General features: G+C 46.1%; 3 protein-coding genes across 8 annotated transcripts in view; 2 read left to right on the top strand and 1 right to left on the bottom strand.

The window, feature by feature from the left end:
• Positions 1-7,463, bottom strand: part of aifm3 (apoptosis inducing factor mitochondria associated 3) — a 21,851-nt gene extending 14,388 nt beyond the window's left edge. For 4 of the 6 annotated variants that reach the window (XM_062958775.1, XM_062958774.1, XM_062958772.1 and 1 more), the window contains exons 1-2: positions 5,442-5,598; positions 566-760 (exon numbers count right to left, since the gene is read on the bottom strand). In XM_062958775.1, coding sequence (XP_062814845.1) covers positions 566-596 — 31 coding nt within the window. In that variant the 5' untranslated portion in view covers positions 597-760; positions 5,442-5,598. Of the gene's footprint in view, positions 1-565; positions 761-5,441; positions 5,599-7,316 lie in introns of those variants that run through there. The other 2 variants (XM_062958770.1, XM_062958771.1) reach the window with 2 other exon arrangements.
• Positions 7,430-12,644, top strand: sirt4 (sirtuin 4). The gene is made up of 5 exons (XM_062958782.1): positions 7,430-7,556; positions 10,356-10,867; positions 11,750-12,044; positions 12,163-12,386; positions 12,541-12,644. The coding sequence occupies exons 2-4, from the start codon at positions 10,356-10,358 to the stop codon at positions 12,313-12,315; spliced, it is 960 nt and encodes a 319-aa protein (XP_062814852.1). The 5' UTR covers positions 7,430-7,556; the 3' UTR covers positions 12,316-12,386; positions 12,541-12,644.
• On the top strand, positions 12,565-18,087 carry LOC100555943 (hydroxysteroid 11-beta-dehydrogenase 1-like protein B). The gene is made up of 6 exons (XM_003226002.3): positions 12,565-13,863; positions 13,944-14,074; positions 15,132-15,243; positions 15,410-15,598; positions 16,794-16,937; positions 17,020-18,087. Exons 1-6 carry the CDS (start codon positions 13,782-13,784, stop codon positions 17,232-17,234), a joined length of 873 nt encoding a protein of 290 aa, XP_003226050.1. The 5' UTR covers positions 12,565-13,781; the 3' UTR covers positions 17,235-18,087.
• The last annotated feature ends 35 nt before the right edge of the window (positions 18,088-18,122 follow it).

Here is an 18,122-nt window from a genome sequence, read left to right on the forward strand (position 1 = left end):
ACCCGAGATCCATTTACCAAGCGCCCCGTAAAGCCAACAGCCCTGTGGGTGCCCACTTGCCACCCTTGTGCCATCATTCCCTCCGAGAGCAAACCTAGACCTGCAGACAGGCTTGGGGTCCCTTTGGCCCTCCAGACGTTTTGGGACATGGAGATTCCATGACGTGGGCCATGCAAAGGACTGCAAAGCCCACGATCCTGTACACTTGCTACAGAACTGATGGGAGACGCAGTGCCACGAGGACATGGAGTTCAGATCCTCCCTAAGCTTCCACAATGATGATTCCCATCCTGCAAATTCCTCGGCAAGAGAGCCGACCTCTTCACCGCTCTCCTTCCGACCGGCCAGATTCCAAAGTTATTTTTGCATTACCTCCCGCCACTCTCAGCGTTTCATTAAAGTCACCCCCGGTGGGTTTGTATTTTTTCGCGGAGGATTAGCCAACCGCCTTTCCTAATCCCTCGGTGTCCAAGGACCCGAGCATTAACATTTCCCGGCAGGCCCTTTGGGGCAACTGACCTACTTTGAGGAAGACGGTGGAGCGGAGGCAGGTGGGCTTACTCACCTGGCTTGGATTTGGAGAAGCAGCTTCCCATGGCTGGTCGAGAAGCGGGCACCTCGGGAGAGCCAGGCCGCCAAGGATCAGGAGGCCCACGCCTTCAGCATGACAGCCGCCCAAGCCCCAGCATGGAGCCCTCCGCTAAAAGGTGGGGCCCGGCACCCACATCGATCGACACCGCTGTGGGCCTCCCAATGTGACCTAGGCACAAGAAAAAGCGCAATGAAAACAAACTTTGGCATATAAAAATATAGGATGCGCTACACCTGCCTTGAAAACAGTGCGTGTGAAAAGGATCTAGAAGTCTCAGTAGAGCACAAGGTGAGCATAGGCCGACAGTGTGAGTCTGCAGCAAAACGCCCAATGCAATTCTAGGATGCATCAATCGGACTATAGTGTCCAGATTGAGGGATTTGGACCCCAAAGGACCAGTTAGTCTCCCAGTTCCTGTTCACTTTGAGCAAATATCCATGCCTACAGTTCTTCTCTTTGCAAGGAACCAATGAGTGCAAGACCTCAAAAGGAAATGGGTTTCCAAATGATCTTTGGCCGAGCGCAAAGGGGAAAACGCCAGCCGAAAGCCAACCGCTAGCCCCACAAGAGCTGACCCATGGAGTCCAGAGAGAGATCTGACTCCAGCCCCATTGATTCCATGAGCTGGGACCGGCCCTTGGGGTGAGGCCACGGGTGACACCATTCCAAGTATTCTCCAAGCACAACTTCCTTGGAGCTGCGATCCCATAGCATCCGGAGTGGTGCATGATTTGCACCCATGTCTCACATCAGTGCAAAGCAGCAGAGATTCTCTGGAATCCGCCCCTCTCCAACCTTGAAACAAGTCTGTGTCCAAAAAGTACGCATTGAGCCTCCTTTCCCTGAACTACTTGGGACCAAGAGTGTTCTGAATTCTGGACTGGTTCAGACATTGGAGACTGGGAGATCTGGGAGATGGGACCTGTGAAAAACTGGCCTTCGGGTTGACAGCCGGGGCCACGAGGTCAACTCTGGATCGGCATTCCTAAACCGGAATTAATCATTAAGCGGAGCTGAAATTAAGATGTCAAAGGTGGGCCATAAAAGGCTCACTCCTTTGACGATAAGGCTGATGGTTGCGTGATGTACGACACGCGCAAGAAGATACCACCGCTCCGGGAATTTAAATACAGCGTTGAAAGAAAGCCAGCGGAAGGGAGAATCCACACGGGATTTGAGTCCAAGCTTCACTTTGGGTCTGTGTGCAAACGGAGCTCTCCGTGGTGCTGAATCTCTTTTTGCCATACGATTCAGCACCATGGAGAGCTCCTTGAAAGCCTGGTGTGGAGCGGACTGATCAGCCATTGAGACGGGTTGAACTCCGAACTATAAGAGCTGAATAGGTTCAAGACGTTAGGATTCGAAGTCAAGACGGCACCCATGTCTCCATGCATGCCTTCTCTTCCCTCTGGTGTGGGAAAGATGCACACCGAGGCTGTTTCTGAACCTGGAAAGGGTCAGGAGTTTCTTCCGACCGCGGGGGTGCTTCTAAGGCTGGTCTCGGGGAGCAGAGCAGGCCGGGCAGCCTTTGCGGCATCCAGGCAGCTCCCTCCAAGGCCCAGGCAGCTCAGCACTTTCTCAGAAGGCACCCAAAATAGGTCAGGTATTTTTGGGGCTGGCAAGGGAGTCCGTGCCTTCCGCACCCAGAGAACGGGAGAGGGCCCGGGAATCCGCTCAAGGCGGGAACGGAGACACAGCTATCTCTCTCGGCACAAGCTTTCACAAATCACAACATGTGCAGGAAGGTCTTGGGTAGTCCTGCAGGCAAGAAGAAGGGAAGAGGGAAGGGAGGGAGGGAAAATGCAAAAGAGAAAAGAAGGAAGGAAGGAAGGAAGAATGAAAAAGAGACATTCACATGGAAGTCCTGTAGGCGAGAAAGAAGGTAAAGAAGGAAGGAAAAGAGGAAGGAAGGAAAACAGGGGGGGGATGCACACAGAAGTCCTGAAGACAAGAAAAAAGGGAGGGAGGGAGGGAGGAAGAGAAACTTGAAAACCTTGAAGGGAAAGAAAGAGAGGAGGAAGAGGAAGAGAAGAGAGAAAGAGGAGGCAATCCTGGAGGCCAGTGGGGTTTATATACCTGTGGGATAATGTCCAGGGTGGGAGAAAGAAACTCTTGTCTGTTGGAGGCAAGTGGGGATGGATATTGCCATTGGCCAGCTTGATTAGCATTGAATGGCCTTGCAGCTTCAAAGCCTGGCCGCCTCCTGCCCGGGGGAATCTTATTCCATGCTAATGAAGGTGATCAACTGCAACATTCAAGCAGACAGGAGTTCTTTCTTTCTCCCACCCTGGGCATGATTCCACAGGGATATCAACCTCACTTGCCTAATTTCCAACAGTCCTCAGAACCTCTGAGTGTGCCTGCCATAGGTGTGGGTGAAACATCAGGAGAGAATGCTTCTGGAACTTGGCCAGACAGAAAGGAAAACTCACAGCAACCCAGGAAGAGAAATTGACATGGGAAGCCAAGGAAGGAAGGAAGGAGAGAAGGAAAAAAGGAAAGAAGGAAGGAAGGAGAGTGGGAAGGAAGGAGAGAAGGAGAGAAGGAGGGAAGGAGGGAAGGAGAGAAGAAGGAGAAAAGGAAGAAGAGAACGAAGGAGTGAAGGAAGGAAGGAAGGTGAGACGGAAGGAGGGAAGGAGGGAGGAAGAGAAGAAGGAAGAAGGCCAGAATAAAGGAAGGAAGGAAGAGAGCAAGAGAGAAAAAAAGGAAGGGGAGAGAGAGAGGGAGAAAGGAAGGAAGGAAGGAAAGAAGGAAGGAAGAAAGGAAGGGAGAAGGAAGGAAGGAAAGAAGAAAGAAAGGAAGGAAGGAAGGAAGGACGGAAGGAAGGAAGGAAAGAAGGAAGGAAGGAAGGAAAGAAGAAAGGAAGGAAAGAAGGAAGGAAGGAAAAAAGGAAGGAAGGAAGGAAGGAAGGAAGGAAGGAAGGAAGAACGGAAGAACGGAAGGAAGGAAGGAAGGAAGGAAGGAAGGAAGGAAGGAAGGAAGGAAGGAAAGAAGGAAGGAAGGAAGGAAAGAAGAAAGGAAGGAAAGAAGGAAGGAAGGAAAAAAGGAAGGAAGGAAGGAAGGAAGGAAGGAAGAACGGAAGAACGGAAGGAAGGAAGGAAGGAAGGAAGGAAAGAAGAAAGGAAGGAAGGAAGGAAGGAAGGAAGGAGAAGAACGGAAAAGCGGAAGGAAGGAAGGAAGGAAGGAAGAGGAGGGAGGGAGGAAAGAAGGAAGGAAGGAAGGAAGGAAGGAAAGAAGGAAGGAAGGAAAAAGGAGGGAAGGGAAGGAAGGAAGGAAGGAAGGAAGGAAGGAAGGAAGGAAGAACGGAAGGAAAGGAAGGAAGGAAGGAAGGAAGAGGGAAGGAAGGAAGGGAGGAAGAAGGGAAGGAAGGGAGGAAGGAAGGTAAGGAAGGAAAGAAGGAAGGGAAGGAAAAAAAGGAAGGAAGGAAGGGAAGGAAGGAAGGAAAGAAGGAAGGAAGGAAAAAAAGGAAGGAAGGAAGGAAGGAAGGAAGGAAGGAAGGAAGGAAGGAAGGAAGAACGGAAGGAAGGAAGGAAGGAAGGAAGGAAAGGAAGGAAGGAAGGAAAGAAGAAGGAAGGAAAGAAGGAAGGAAGGGAAGAAGGAAGGATAAGGAAGGAAGGAAGGAAAAGGAAGGAAGGAAGAGAGCAAGAGAGAAAAAAAGGAAGGGGAGGAGAGAGAGGGAGAAAGGAAGGAAGGAAGGAAAGAAGGGAAGGGAAGAAGGAAGGGAGAAGGAAGGAAGGAAAGAAGAAAGAAAGGAAGGAAGGAAGGACGGAAGGAAGGAAGGAAGAAGGAAGGAAGGAAGGAAGGAAGGAAAGGAAGGAAGGAAGGAAGGAAGGAAAGAAGAAAGGAAGGAAAGAAGGAAGGAAGGAAAAAAGGAAGGAAGGAAGGAAGGAAGGAAGGAAGGAAGGAAGGAAAGAAGAAAGGAAGGAAAGAAGGAAGGAAGGAAAAAAGGAAGGAAGGAAGGAAGGAAGGAAGGAAGGAAGGAAGGAAGGAAGGAAGGAAGGAAGGGAGGGAGGGAGGAAAGAAGGAAGGAAGGAAGGAAGGAAGGAAGGAAGGAAGAACGGAAGGAAGGAAGGAAGGAAGGAAGGAAGGAAGGGAGGGAGGAAAGAAGGAAGGAAGGAAGGAAGGAAGGAAGGAAAGAAGGAAGGAAGGAAAAAAGGAAGGAAGGAAGGAAGGAAGGAAGGAAGGAAGGAAGAACGGAAGGAAGGAAGGAAGGAAGGAAGGAAGGAAGGAAGGAAGGAAGGAAGGAAGGAAGAACGGAAGGAAGGAAGGAAGGAAGGAAGGAAGGAAGGAAGGAAGGAAGGAAGGGAGGGAGGGAGGAAAGAAGGAAGGAAGGAAGGAAGGAAGGAAGGAAGGAAGAACGGAAGGAAGGAAGGAAGGAAGGAAGGAAGGGAGGGAGGAAAGAAGGAAGGAAGGAAGGAAGGAAGGAAGGAAGGAAAGAAGGAAGGAAGGAAAAAAGGAAGGAAGGAAGGAAGGAAGGAAGGAAGGAAGGAACGGAAGGAAGGAAGGAAGGAAGGAAGGAAGGAAGGAAGGAAGGAAGGAAGGAAGGAAGGAAGGAAGAACGAGGAAGGAAGGAAGGAAGGAAGGAAGGAAGGAAGGAAGGAAGGAAGGAAGGAAGGAAGGAAGGAAGGGAGGGAGGAAAGAAGGAAGGAAGGAAGGAAAAAAGGAAGGAAGGAAGGAAGGAAGGAAGGAAGGAAAGAAAGAAGGAAGGAAGGAATCCGTAGCCTATCCCTCCCGCCTGTGGGGCTGCGGCGTCATCCGCTGCAGTAAACCGGGGGAGGGGGGGAGGGATGGAGAGAGAGAGCCCCCCCCCCCCCCCGCGCGTCCCCTGTTGGGGGCCCTGCTCCTCTACCTGGGGGGCATGGGGGCGCCGGGCTGTCAGCGGCTGGGCCGGGGCATCTCCGCACCTTGGCCTGGGCGGGAGGGAGTCCCGCCTCCTCCTCCTGGTCCTGGTCCTGGGTGCGTAGGGCTGCCTTCCTTCCGCTGCAAAGGCGAACCCTCCCGCGCCCCCCTCCCTCCCTCCCTCCCCGCAAACTTCCCGCAAGAAACTTGGCGGCACCTGCCAGGAGCCCGCATTGGGCGGCGCCGGCCCACGCGCGCCCCCTCCCGACCGGCCCGGGGAATGCACCTTGCGCTCTTTTCTCTTGCCTTCCCGCCTGCCTGGCCCAGGCAGCATCTCCCCCTTGCACCTCCCTTGGAAGGAGCCACCTGTCATGAAAGGCTGCTCTGTTCCGAGATCAGCCAGCATCCCAATGCCTCCCAGCAACAAACAGCTCCCTTTAAAAATTAGTATTATTAGAGTTGCTGATGCTGGACAAAATAACAATGCACTTAAGAGGAGACCCTTTAGAGAACTTTGTTAACGAATGGCAACCAATGATCCAACATTTCAATGTAAAATTAATCTAAAAATGTACATACAGGAAGCTGATAGACTGAAGGCAAGGAGAAAACAGATATAAATTTGGAACTTATAATATTTTATATGTACTATACAAATAGAAGCCTGTGACCCCTTCTTGAAAATATATTGTCTCAGAAATGATTACGAAAGACGAATAGATGAAAGTATTGCACTGTATGCAACAAACACTTGCAATGCATGTATATTGGAATGAATGAAAATAAATAAACATTATATATATAAATAAAAGTATTAGTAGTATTATTATAAGTATTAGTAGTATTATTACTTCGACTCGGTCTGAACTAAGGTTTATGTGCAAGGTTTTCTGGATGACTGACTCAAGTATTTTGTATTATTTTAAATCTGTTTTTAATTTCTTATATTTTATTCTTTTGTATTATAGTATATTGGCATCGAATTCTGCCAGTTTTGTAAGCCGCCCTGAGTCCCTTCGGGTGAGAAGAGGAGGATAGAAATGATGGAAACGTCCTTGCAGACAGCCAATTCTCTCACACCAGAAGTGACTTGCATTATTAGTTATAAAATTATACACTTTTTAATAATAATAATAAGCATATAATAGTCAAAAATTATATTACTAACTATAATAGAATTTAATAATAATATTAATAATAGTTTCATGTGTTACCTGCCTCTCCTGACAGTTGAAGGTGGGGTTATTAATATTATTATAAAATATTAATTATTTCATATTATTAATGTTCATAAAAGAACAATTATTAGTGATACAATTATATACTTATTATTATTAATAATAAGGATATAATAGTAGACAATTCTATTATTAAATAGAATAGAATGTAATAATAATACTAATAATAATTCCATGTGTTACCTGCCTCTCCTGACAGTTGAAGATGGGGTTATTAATATTATTATTATAATAAAATATTAATTATTTCATATTATTAATGTTCATAAAAGAACAATTATTAGTTTATTTTTATTTAAATAAATAAATAACTTATTAGTGATACAATTATATCCTTATTATTATTAATAAGGATATAATAGTAGACAATTCTATTATTAAATAGAATAGAATGTAATAATAATACTAATAATAGTTGCATGTGTTATCTGCTTCTCCTGACAGTTGAAGGTGGGGTTATTAATATTATTATTAATATGATAAAATATTAATTATTTCATATTATTAATGTTCATAAAAGAACAATTATTAGTGATACAATTATATAATTATTATTAATAATGATATAATAGTAGACAATTCTATTATTAAATAGAATAGAATTTAATCATAATTGTAATAATAATTCCATTTTATTTGTGACCCACCTCTTTGGATGGCTCGAGGCAAGGTCCAACACTGGCCCCATCTACACTGGCACATAATGCAGTTTCAAAGGAAGAGAATGAAGAGACAGACTGCAGTCCACAGCTGTTGTCCCCCAGTGCAGCCTGGGAGTTGTATTTTCCCGGGCCTACCTGTAGAAAACTACATTCCCCAGCAGCCTCCGCGCTCCAGGCCTCCGCGCAGGCGCAGAAGAGCGGTCAAGTTGCCCGGCGTCGGGAGAAGTGAGTATTGGGGGGGAAAGGAATCGGTGGGTTTGATCCGGAGGCAAAACAAACCGTAAACCGAGGACTGGAGCCTCCCTTACTGTCTATATCAGGGGTCCCCAAACTAAGGCCCGGGGGCCAGATGCGGCCCTCCGAGGTCATTGACCTGGCCCCCACCCTCAGTTTTATAATATAATATATTGTATATACATATAATATTGATAATAATATTATAATGTAGTACAATATAACACTAATTATAATACCATATAATAATATTAATTATATATTCTATATTACATATAATATTACTAATAATATTACAGTATAATGGTATAGTTCAATATAGTAATATTTAATGCTAATATTGTGCTATGCTAATCATATAATATATTGTATGTACATATAATTAGTAAGCCACTCTGAGTCCCCTTTGGGGTGAGAACGGTGTGATACAAATGTAGTAAATAAATGAAGTAAATAAATAAATAAATTTTAGACTTAAGCTCGCCCAAAGTCTGAAATGACTTGAAGGCACACAACAACAACAACAACAACAACAACCCTAATTAACTTGACTATCTCATTGGCCAGAAGCAGGACTACACTTCCCATTGAAATCCTGATAAATGTATGTTGGTTAAAATTGTTTTTATTTTTAAATATTGTATTGTTCTTTCATTGTTCTTGTTGTTGTTGTTGTTGTTGTTTTTGCACTACAAATAAGACATGTGCAGTGTGCATCGGAATTTGTTTGTTGTTGTTTTTTTCAAATGATAATCCGGCCCCTCAACAGTCTGAAGGATTGTGGACCGGCCCTTGGCTTAAAAAGTTTGAGGACCCCTGGTCTATATGATCCACGGGGTAGTACTGATCCAGCTTGGCAAGCGATGGGCTCCTGGGAATGGTAGTTTCCCAAGGTCTCGAGCCTTCTCTGGCCCAGGAGTGCCTCGCCATTCTAGGATGGCTCCTCTTCAACGGCCCTGGCTCCCGCCTGTGCCATCTTGGCAGTTGTAGTTTGCTGAAGGACTAAAGACCTTCCCAAACTACATCTCCCAGGATCCCATAGCGTTGAAACATGGCAGTTAAAGTCAGGCCAAACTGTATAGACTCCCCCCAGGACTGTAAGGGCCAAATTCAATTCTTATTAATAATAATAATAATAATAATAATAATAATAATAATAATAATAATTTAATAAAACCCAACTTTGACTAATTATAGCCTTCTCCAAACTACATCTCCCTTGATTCCATATCATTGAGCCAAGGCAGTTTGAGTGGGGTCAAACTGTATTCATTTTCCAGTGTAGACTCACTCCAGGACTATAAGAACCAAATAATAATAATAATAATAATAATAAGCCCAACTTTGAATAACCAGAGCCTTTTCTGCCCAAGAGTGGTGATGCCTTACCAAACTACAACTCCCAGGAATCCATAACATTGAACAAAGGAAGTTAAAGTAAGGACAAACTGTGTAGACTCCCCCCAGGACTGTAAGGGCCAAATTCAATTCTTATTATTATTATTATTATTAATAATAATAATAATAATAATAATAATAATAAATTAATAAAACCCAACTTTGACTAATTAGAGCCTTTTCTGTCCAAGAGTGTTGATGCCTCACCAAACTACATCTCCCTTGATTCCATATCATTGAGCCAAGACAGTTTGAGTGGGGTTAAACTGCATTCATTTTCCAGTGTAGATGCACTCCAGGACTATAAGAACCAAATAATAATAATAATAATACATTAGAGTCTCACTTATCCAACATTCAATATATTGTGATGTTTTGGTGCTAAATTTGTAAATACAGTAATTACAACGTAACATTACTGCGTATTGAACTACTTTTTCTGTCAAATTTGTTGCATAACATGATGTTTTGGTGCTTAATTTGTAAAATCATAACCTCATTTGATGTTTAACAGGCTTTTCCTTAATCCCTCCTTATTATCCAACATATTCGCTTATCCAACGTTCTACCGGCCCATTCATGTTGGATAAGCGAGGCTCTACTGTAATAATAAACCCAACTTTGAATAACCAGTGCCTTTTCTGCCCAAGAGTGGTGATGCCTTACCAAACTACAACTCCCAGGAATCCATAACATAGAAGAAAGGAAGTTAAAGTAAGGACAAACTACATTCATTCTCCAGTATAGACCCCATCCCCCAAAACGCTCCCCAATCCAATAATAATAATGATTACAGTCAAGTCTCACTTATCCAAGCTAAACGGGCTGGTAGAAGCTTGGATAAGCAAATATGTTGGATAATAAAGAGGGATTAAGGAAAAGCCTATTAAACATCAAAATAGGTTATGATTTTACAAATGAAGCACCAAAACATCATATTATACAACAAACTTGACAGAAAAAGTAGTTCAATACGCAGTAATGCTATGTAGTAATTACTGTATTTACGAATTTAGCACCAAAATATCATGATGTATTAAAAACATTGACTACAAAAATGCGTTGGATGATCCAGAACCTTGGATAATCGAGTCTTGGATAAGTGAGACTCTAATAATAAATAAATAAAACCCAACTTGGAATAATTAGAGCCTTTTCTGCCTCACCAAACTACAACTCCTTTGACCCCAGGGCAGTCCAAAGGCCCCTCCTTCTGCAGTGTCGAGGCACCCAAAGAGTGCACCAAACACCAACTCCCAGGATCCCACCGCACTAAGCAGTGGTTTGTCAAAGTGCTCTCAAAGGGCATCAGTTCCGCAGTGGAGACACCCTCCACACGGGAGTCCAGCTGAGACCCCCAACTGCCCCCTTCCTCCTCCTTTCCTGCCCTAGATGAGCCTCACCTCCGCCCGGAAGACCTCAGAAGCCGGCCTCCTCTTTAGACTCCGTTGGTGCCGCAGGGCCTGCTCCTCGGTGGCCCCCTCGGCGCCGACCTTGGCCTTTGTGCCCGCCTGCCCGCCGGTGGACCCCCAGGGCCTCCAAAAACTGCAGGAGTTTGTGTCCAGCGCTCAGAGGCTCTTTGTCCTCACCGGCGCCGGGATCTCCACCGAGTCGGGCATCCCGGATTACCGCTCCGAAGGGGTGGGCCTCTACGCCCGGACCGACCGGCGCCCCGTCCAGCACGCCGAGTTCCTGCGCAGCGCCAAGGCCCGCCAGCGCTACTGGGCCCGCAACTTTGTGGGTTGGCCCCAGTTTTCCTCCCACCGGCCCAACGATGCCCACTTGGCCCTCTGGCGCTGGGAGCAGGCGGGCAAGCTCCACTGGCTGGTGACCCAGAACGTTGACGCCCTCCATGCCAAGGCCGGCAGCCGGCGCCTGACAGAGCTCCACGGCTGCACACACAGGTAGGCCATGCCGACCCGTCCACATGACCCCGTTAGCCCACTTTGGTCCCGCTTTGGAACCCAGGAAGGAGGGAAAGAAAGAAGGAAGGTAGATGGAAGGAAGGAAGGAAGGAATCCTAGGATCTTTCTCACTAATAATAATAATAATAACAACAACAACAACTCTAGACACTTGGGAAGTGTCCAGCATGTGATCCAATACAACAGCCAGCAGAGTGTCTGCTGTGGACTCATCTTGTTGTGTTCCTAATAATAATAATAATAATAATAATAATAATAATAATAATAATAACAAAATCACGATCTGCCAACTGCAAAAGGCCACCCTACTGGGATCTGCACGCCTCATCTGAAAATACATCACACAGTCCTAGACACTTGGGAAGTGTTCGGCTTGTGATTTTGTGATACGAAATCCAGCATGTCTATCTTGTTTGCTGTGTCATTAATAATAATAATAATAATAATAATAATAATAATAATAATAATAATAATAATCACACAGTCTTAAACCTTTGGGAAGTGTTTGACTTGTGATTTTGTGATACAAAATCCATCATATCTATCTCGTTTGCTGTGTCATACTCTGTCTTTGTGTCAATAATAATAATAATAATAATAATAATAATAATAATAATAATAATACATCACACAGTCCTAAACACTTGGGAAGTGTTCGACTTGTGATTCAGTGATACGATCTCGTTTGCTGTGTCGTAGTGTGTCTTTGTGTCAATAATAATAATAATAATAGATGTTATTATTATAAACTAATTTGAGACGTTTATACAGGGCAGTGTGTCTTAGAACAGAAGAAATTGGCAATTATTATTAGTCTTATTGGCACTCTTTGGTCTGTTTGGATGCTCCTGGTGGCCGCAGGGTCTTGTGCCTCGACTGTGGTGATCCGACCTCCCGGGAGGATCTCCAGGCGCGCTTTGAGGCCTTGAATCCCGGCTGGCGAGCTGAGGCGCACGGCGTGGCCCCGGACGGCGACGTCTTCCTCTCGGAGGAGCAGGTGCGCACCTTCCACGTCCCTGCCTGCGAGCGATGTGGTGGGCCCCTCAAGCCGGACGTGACCTTCTTTGGGGACACCGTGCGCAAGGAGACGGTGGACTTTGTGTATCAGCGCCTGGCCGAAGCGGATGCCGTCCTGGTGGCCGGCTCCTCGCTGCAGGTCCGTGGGCACCGCTATTGGCCCGTGTGGCTTGGGGAGCGGCAAGGTTTTGGGGGATGGGGCCTTAAGGAATTGCCCCTCCGGTGTGAGACTTGGCGCTGGGTTTGTGTCCCGACAGGTCTACTCGGCGTACAAGTTTGCCCTTGCCGCCCGTGACCGGAAGCAACCCATGGCCATCGTCAACATTGGCGCGACAAGGGCCGACGGCTTTGCCACCCTGAAGCTGAGCCTGCGCTGCGGGGAGCTGCTCCCGTCCGTCCTCCTTGAGTGACCCAGCTCGGCACCCTTAGAAGTAAACCATTGAAGGAGAGCATTGCCCTGGGAGCACAGAGCTTTGCCCAGGTGAAGAGTTGGCTGACCCTCCTGGTCCATAAGTCACAATCTGTACAAAGCCTTGGGTTGATGCCATCTCCCTATGGCATCTACGGGGAGGTGGGTCTCGCCGGTCACATTTGGGTTCTTCCAACTGAGCATCCACTCTTGTTTCTGTCTCCAGGGCCCACCTCGTCCAAAAGCAAAGCAATCGAGAGGTGCCACCCCCAGGAACGGCTTTCTCGGAGCTTCTTTGTGTTCTCCATATAAACTCCTTGAGCTCTGCAACGGGTTCTTGCTTTTGTCATACGTTTATGTGGAACGGTGGGGGGCAGGGGGTCTGTTGTCTGGCGTGGCTTGGCCCAACATCACGCAAAGACCACAGAGGGAGAAGATGCCCAGAAGGCCTCCTGCCGTCTTTGATTTAGGGAAGGTTGAGGAACGTCATGTAGAATCAAGACCCACCAAGTGGGATCTGGGGCAAGGAGGACAGGTCCGGGACAATTGCCGAGCCAAGCCTTTTCCTATGGAAGCCTTCAGGTCACTGTCCACATATGGGGACCCCATGCATTTCGTAGGGTATTTCTTAGAGCTTGGTGGCCTCCCATCCAAATCCTAACCAGGGATGACCCTGCTTAGATTCAGAGATCTGCCATTTTCAGGCTACTGACTGGCCCAGATTGATAAAAATAGGCAAAAAAGTAACATTTTTGGGCTCTGGGTGGAACCCAGAGTGGATGGGGCCAAAGCTACCCTCAAAAACATGCCCAAGGGTTGGGGCTGAATTCTCTTCCTCTGTGTCGTCTTCACCGTCCGTCATTTACAACCAGACATAGACATTGGAAATCCGACGGCATGGACCACCCTAAGTGTCGCATTCCATGACATACTGTGACCAGTTTTGGTCTGGAGACCATGAGTTATCCCTCTGAGGAACGTCTTCAAGAGCTGGGTCTGTAGAGAAGGTTGAGAGGAGACACAGGAGCCATGCATACATATGGGAAAGGGGGTCATAAAAAGGAGGGAGGGGCTTTATTTTCTGCTGTCCTGGAAACTAGGACTCAATGGAGCCATGGGTTCAAATTATAGGAAAAGAGATTCCACCTGAACATCACAAAGAACTTCCTGAGCTATTCAACGGTGGAACTCTCTGCCTCGGAGTCCAGTGGAGACTCCTTGGAGGCTTTGAAACAGGCTGGATGGCCATCTGTTGGGGGTGCTTTGATTTTTTTTCCTGCATGGCAGAGGGTTGGACTAGATGACCCATGTCCTCTCTTCCCGTTCTATTATTCTATTATTATATCTTGACATTTCAAGATCTTCCCTCGTTCCTTCATAGCAAATATTTGGTTAAAGCAGGGAGACGTTGGATTTTGATCTTTGCTGACATCAAAGGCAGTTTAATGATTGATCCTGGAGGCAAGCATGGCGGCCCGCCGGATCCTGTTCTCTCTCCTGGTGGCCCTCTGCGCTTACCATTTCTACCGCGAGAAGCCCTTCTCCGAAGGTATGCCCATGCCCTGCTGTGGCTCCCGTTCTCCTAGGTCAGGAACGGGAGCGTGATTTGGTCCTCTTCCACATCTACAGACATGGTGCGCGGGAAACGCATCCTGGTGACGGGTTCAAGCATGGGGATCGGGGAGCAAATTGCCTACGAATTGGCACGGATGGGGGCCCACGTGATGCTGACGGCCCGAAGGGAGAAGCAACTCCAGGAGGTGATTATTATTATTATTATTATTATTATTATTATTATTATTATTATTTTATTATTATGTATTTATATGTTGTACGCCACTTTGAATCCCACCCATGGGAGAAAAGCGGGATAGAAATGAATAATAATAATAATAATAATAATAATAATAATAATAATAATAATAATAATAATAATGTATTTATATGTTGTACGCCACTTTGAATCCCACCCATGGGAGAAAAGCGGGATAGAAATGAATATTGATTATTATTATTATTATTATTATTATTATTATTATTATTATTATGTATTTATATGTTGTACGCCACTTTGAATCCCACCCATGGGAGAAAAGCGGGATAGAAATGAATATTTATTATCATTATTATTATCATCATTATTATTATGTATTTATATGTTGTACGCCACTTTGAATCCCACCCATGGGAGAAAAGCGGGATAGAAATGAATATTGATTATTACTATTATTATTATTATTATTATTATGTATTTATATGTTGTACGCCACTTTGAATCCCACCCATGGGAGAAAAGCGGGATAGAAATGAATATTTATTATTATTATTATTATTATTATTATTATTATTATTATTATTATTATGTATTTATATGTTGTACGCCACTTTGAATTCCACCCATGGGAGAAAAGCGGGATAAAAATGAATATTTATTATTATTATTATTATTATTATTATTATTATTATTATTATGTATTTGTATGTTGTGCGCCACTTTGAATCCCACCCATGGGAGAATATTTTATTATTATTATTATTATTATTATTATTATTATTATTATTATTATTATTATTATTATTAACTGCATTTCTAATACCACTTTTCTCACCCCTGGGGGGACTCAAACATAATAAATGGCAAAATTCAATGCCTCACATACGTATAGAAAAATATATCACATATTTAAATGTTGGAGGAGCTAGGCATTCCTAGAGAAGGCTTCTCTCTGTGGATCTCTTTGGGATATATATATACAGGATATACCTGGAGGTCTTTTGGGATCTCCCCCTTTATTTGTCTCCCCGTTTTTTTTCTAGGTGGTCCAAAAGTGTCTCGATTTGGGCGCCAGCTCTGCTCAGTTCGTCGCGGCGGACATGAGCAATATGACGGAAGCCCAGAGAGTGATCAAGGAAACCAAGGACGCAATGGGTAAAGCGCCAACCTTGCCCCACGCCCCACACCCAGACGCGACCCTCTAGCCTGGCAGTTTGCTTTTGCCCAAATGTACTGGTGACAAATCAAGGGTGGCTTTGGGGCTGATGTCCTGCTCTTGGGCTGCCCTGAGTGCCTCTTGTGCCCTTTTCTCGCCGGCCAGGCGGCCTGGACCACCTGATCTTGAACCACGTGGGCAAAACCTCTCTGTTTGGCCCCTTCCAATGGGACCTGGAGCCTGTGATCAAGACCATGACGGTCAACTTCTTCAGCTACGTCCAGCTCACCCTTTCGGCCCGGGACATGTTGCGGGAGTCGCAGGGGAGCATCGTCGTCGTCTCTTCCGTGGCCGGTAGGAAAAAGCTCCTCCAGCCCGTTAAACGGGGGGCTCGATCCCAACATAATCGGGATGGAGAGAAGGAAGTCCCATCACAGGGATGGCAAGCCGGAGAAGGTTCCTTAGTCAAGTAGATCTAGAATACATCCTGCCACGGCTACCATGGTCACTAAGGACCTTATCACATCAACCGTTTATATCAGGATGCATCCTGTCTTTTTGGGGACTAGATACATTCTGTCACACCTCATTAGGATGATGTTTACAATTAGAATCCCCTGTGCAACGTTTTGCGGACAGATTCTGACAGATTCGTGAGGGAACATCATGTGACAGAACCTGTTCGGAATCATGTCCAGAGTCTCAGAAATGGCGTACATCCCAATGTGATAAGATCCTAGACCTCTCTCTAGGAGTTGCACTGATTCCTCGATTCTCAGACACAATCCAAACCATTGATGGTCCCCAATGCCAACTGAGAACTGCTCCATGGAGGAACAGGACACATTGAGGTGGGCTCTCCATCTCCGGAGGTCTTTGAGTCGAGGTGGGGTGGGCACCTCGCTTGGGTGCTTCAGTTGTGCACTTTGGCCAAGTGGGTGGTTGGACTAGAGCAGTGGTTCCCAAACTTATTTGGCCTGCCGCCCCCTTTCCAGAAAAAATATGACTCAGCGGCCCCTGGAAAAGAGGGCGTGGCTTAGAGGGGTGGGCGTGGCTCCTGTTCAAGGGGTGGGGCTGAGCCTCTCCCCAGTCCAAGATGCAGGGAGGGGGAGGTGGGCGGGGCCACAAATGGGCAGCCAGGACTGGGAGTTCTGAGCTCTGAGGCAGGGCTGAGCTTCTATCAGGACACAGGGGGCGGGGCTAGTGGAGGGGGCGGGGCCTCTTCCCAAGTGCCTGACGGGACTGAACCTCTCTACCACACCCCCGTGTTCTAACAAGCGCCTCAGGGGAGGATGCAGAGACTCTTGGGAAGAGGCCCCGCCCCTGCCCCTAGCCCCGCCCTTTAGTCCTAAAAGGCCTCTCAGGAGAAATAGAGGCTCAGCCCTGTCTCGGGCTGTTGAAAGGAGGCCCCGCCCCTCCCCTGGCCCCGCCCCGCTGGATCGCTGCAGTGCCCACCAGGGGGCGGTAGCGCCCACTTTGGGAATCACTGGACTAGACGTTCCAAAGCAGCCAATTCTGCAAAATCCACGTGGCATCCTCTCTGTCCTAGGCCGTGTCCCGTCCCCGTTCTCCGTCCCGTACGTGGCGAGTAAATTTGCGCTGGAGGGTTTCTACAGCAGCCTGCGCTCCGAGCTCCGGCTCCTGAATGCCGAGCTGCCCATCACCGTGGCGGTTTTGGGGTACATCGACACAGGTAAGACCGAGGCCAAAGCGCCCACCTTGCAACAGCACCCAGAGCTGTCCTCACCTCAGCCTGCCTGCCTTCTTCCCTCCAGACACGGCTGTGAACTGCCTGAAGGGCAAAATGTTGGGGTCGCCGAGTCCGAAAGCGGAATGCGCCCGGGCCATTGTGAAGGGCGGCATGCTGAGAGAGCGGGAGGTTTTCTATCCTTACTGGTCCGTCAGACCCATCATCTTCCTCCGGGATTGGATGCCCGAACTCGTGGACTATCTCGTCAGCAGAGCCTACCTGGTGGAGAATATCGCCTAGAAAAGGGACTCGGCATAATTTTCGAAACCCTTCCAGCCTCAAACTTTGCCAGAAGGGACCCGAAAAAAGTAAACTTGGCCTAAAAATGTCCTTCCTTTTGCTGAGATGAGGCTTCCTTTCTCATTTCATGATGGCAAGTATCTTTACCCCAGGTGCTGATCTGGAATGCCAACATCCAAAATACAGTAGAGTCTCACTTATCCAACACTCGCTTATCCAACGTTCTGGATTATTCAACGCATTTTTGAAGTCAATGTTTTCAATACATCGTGATATTTTGGTGCTAAATTCATAAATACAGTAATTACTACATAGCATTACTGCGTATTGATCTACTTTTTCGGTCAAAGTTTTTATATAACATGATGTTTTGGTGCTTAATTTGTCAAATCATAACCTAATTTGATGTTTAATAGGATTTTCCTTAATCCTTCCTTATTATCCAACATATTTGCTTATCCAACGTTCTGCCGGCCCATTTATGTTGGATAAGTGAGACTCTACTGTACTCACAAATCCAAGATGATAAAATAATAATAATAATAATAATAATAATAATAATAATAATAATAATCTGACGTGTGATCCAATACAACAGCCAGCAGAGTGTCTGCTGTGGACTCATCTTGTGTTAATAATAATAATAATAATAATAATAATCTGATGTGTGATCCAATACAACAGCCAGCAGAGTGTCTGCTGTGGCCTCACCTTGTGTTAATAATAATAATAATAATAATAATAATAATAATAATAATAATAATAATAATAATGGGTTGCTTTCTGATGGGTTGATGTTGTTCTGTGCACAATATTATTAAAAATATTGCCTAAAAGGACCTTTAAACTACAACTCCCAGAATTGCATTACATTGTTCAAGGGGAGGG

This window comes from Anolis carolinensis, chromosome X, assembly GCF_035594765.1.
Source record: "Anolis carolinensis isolate JA03-04 chromosome X, rAnoCar3.1.pri, whole genome shotgun sequence".
Taxonomy (NCBI): Eukaryota; Metazoa; Chordata; class Lepidosauria; order Squamata; family Dactyloidae; genus Anolis; species Anolis carolinensis.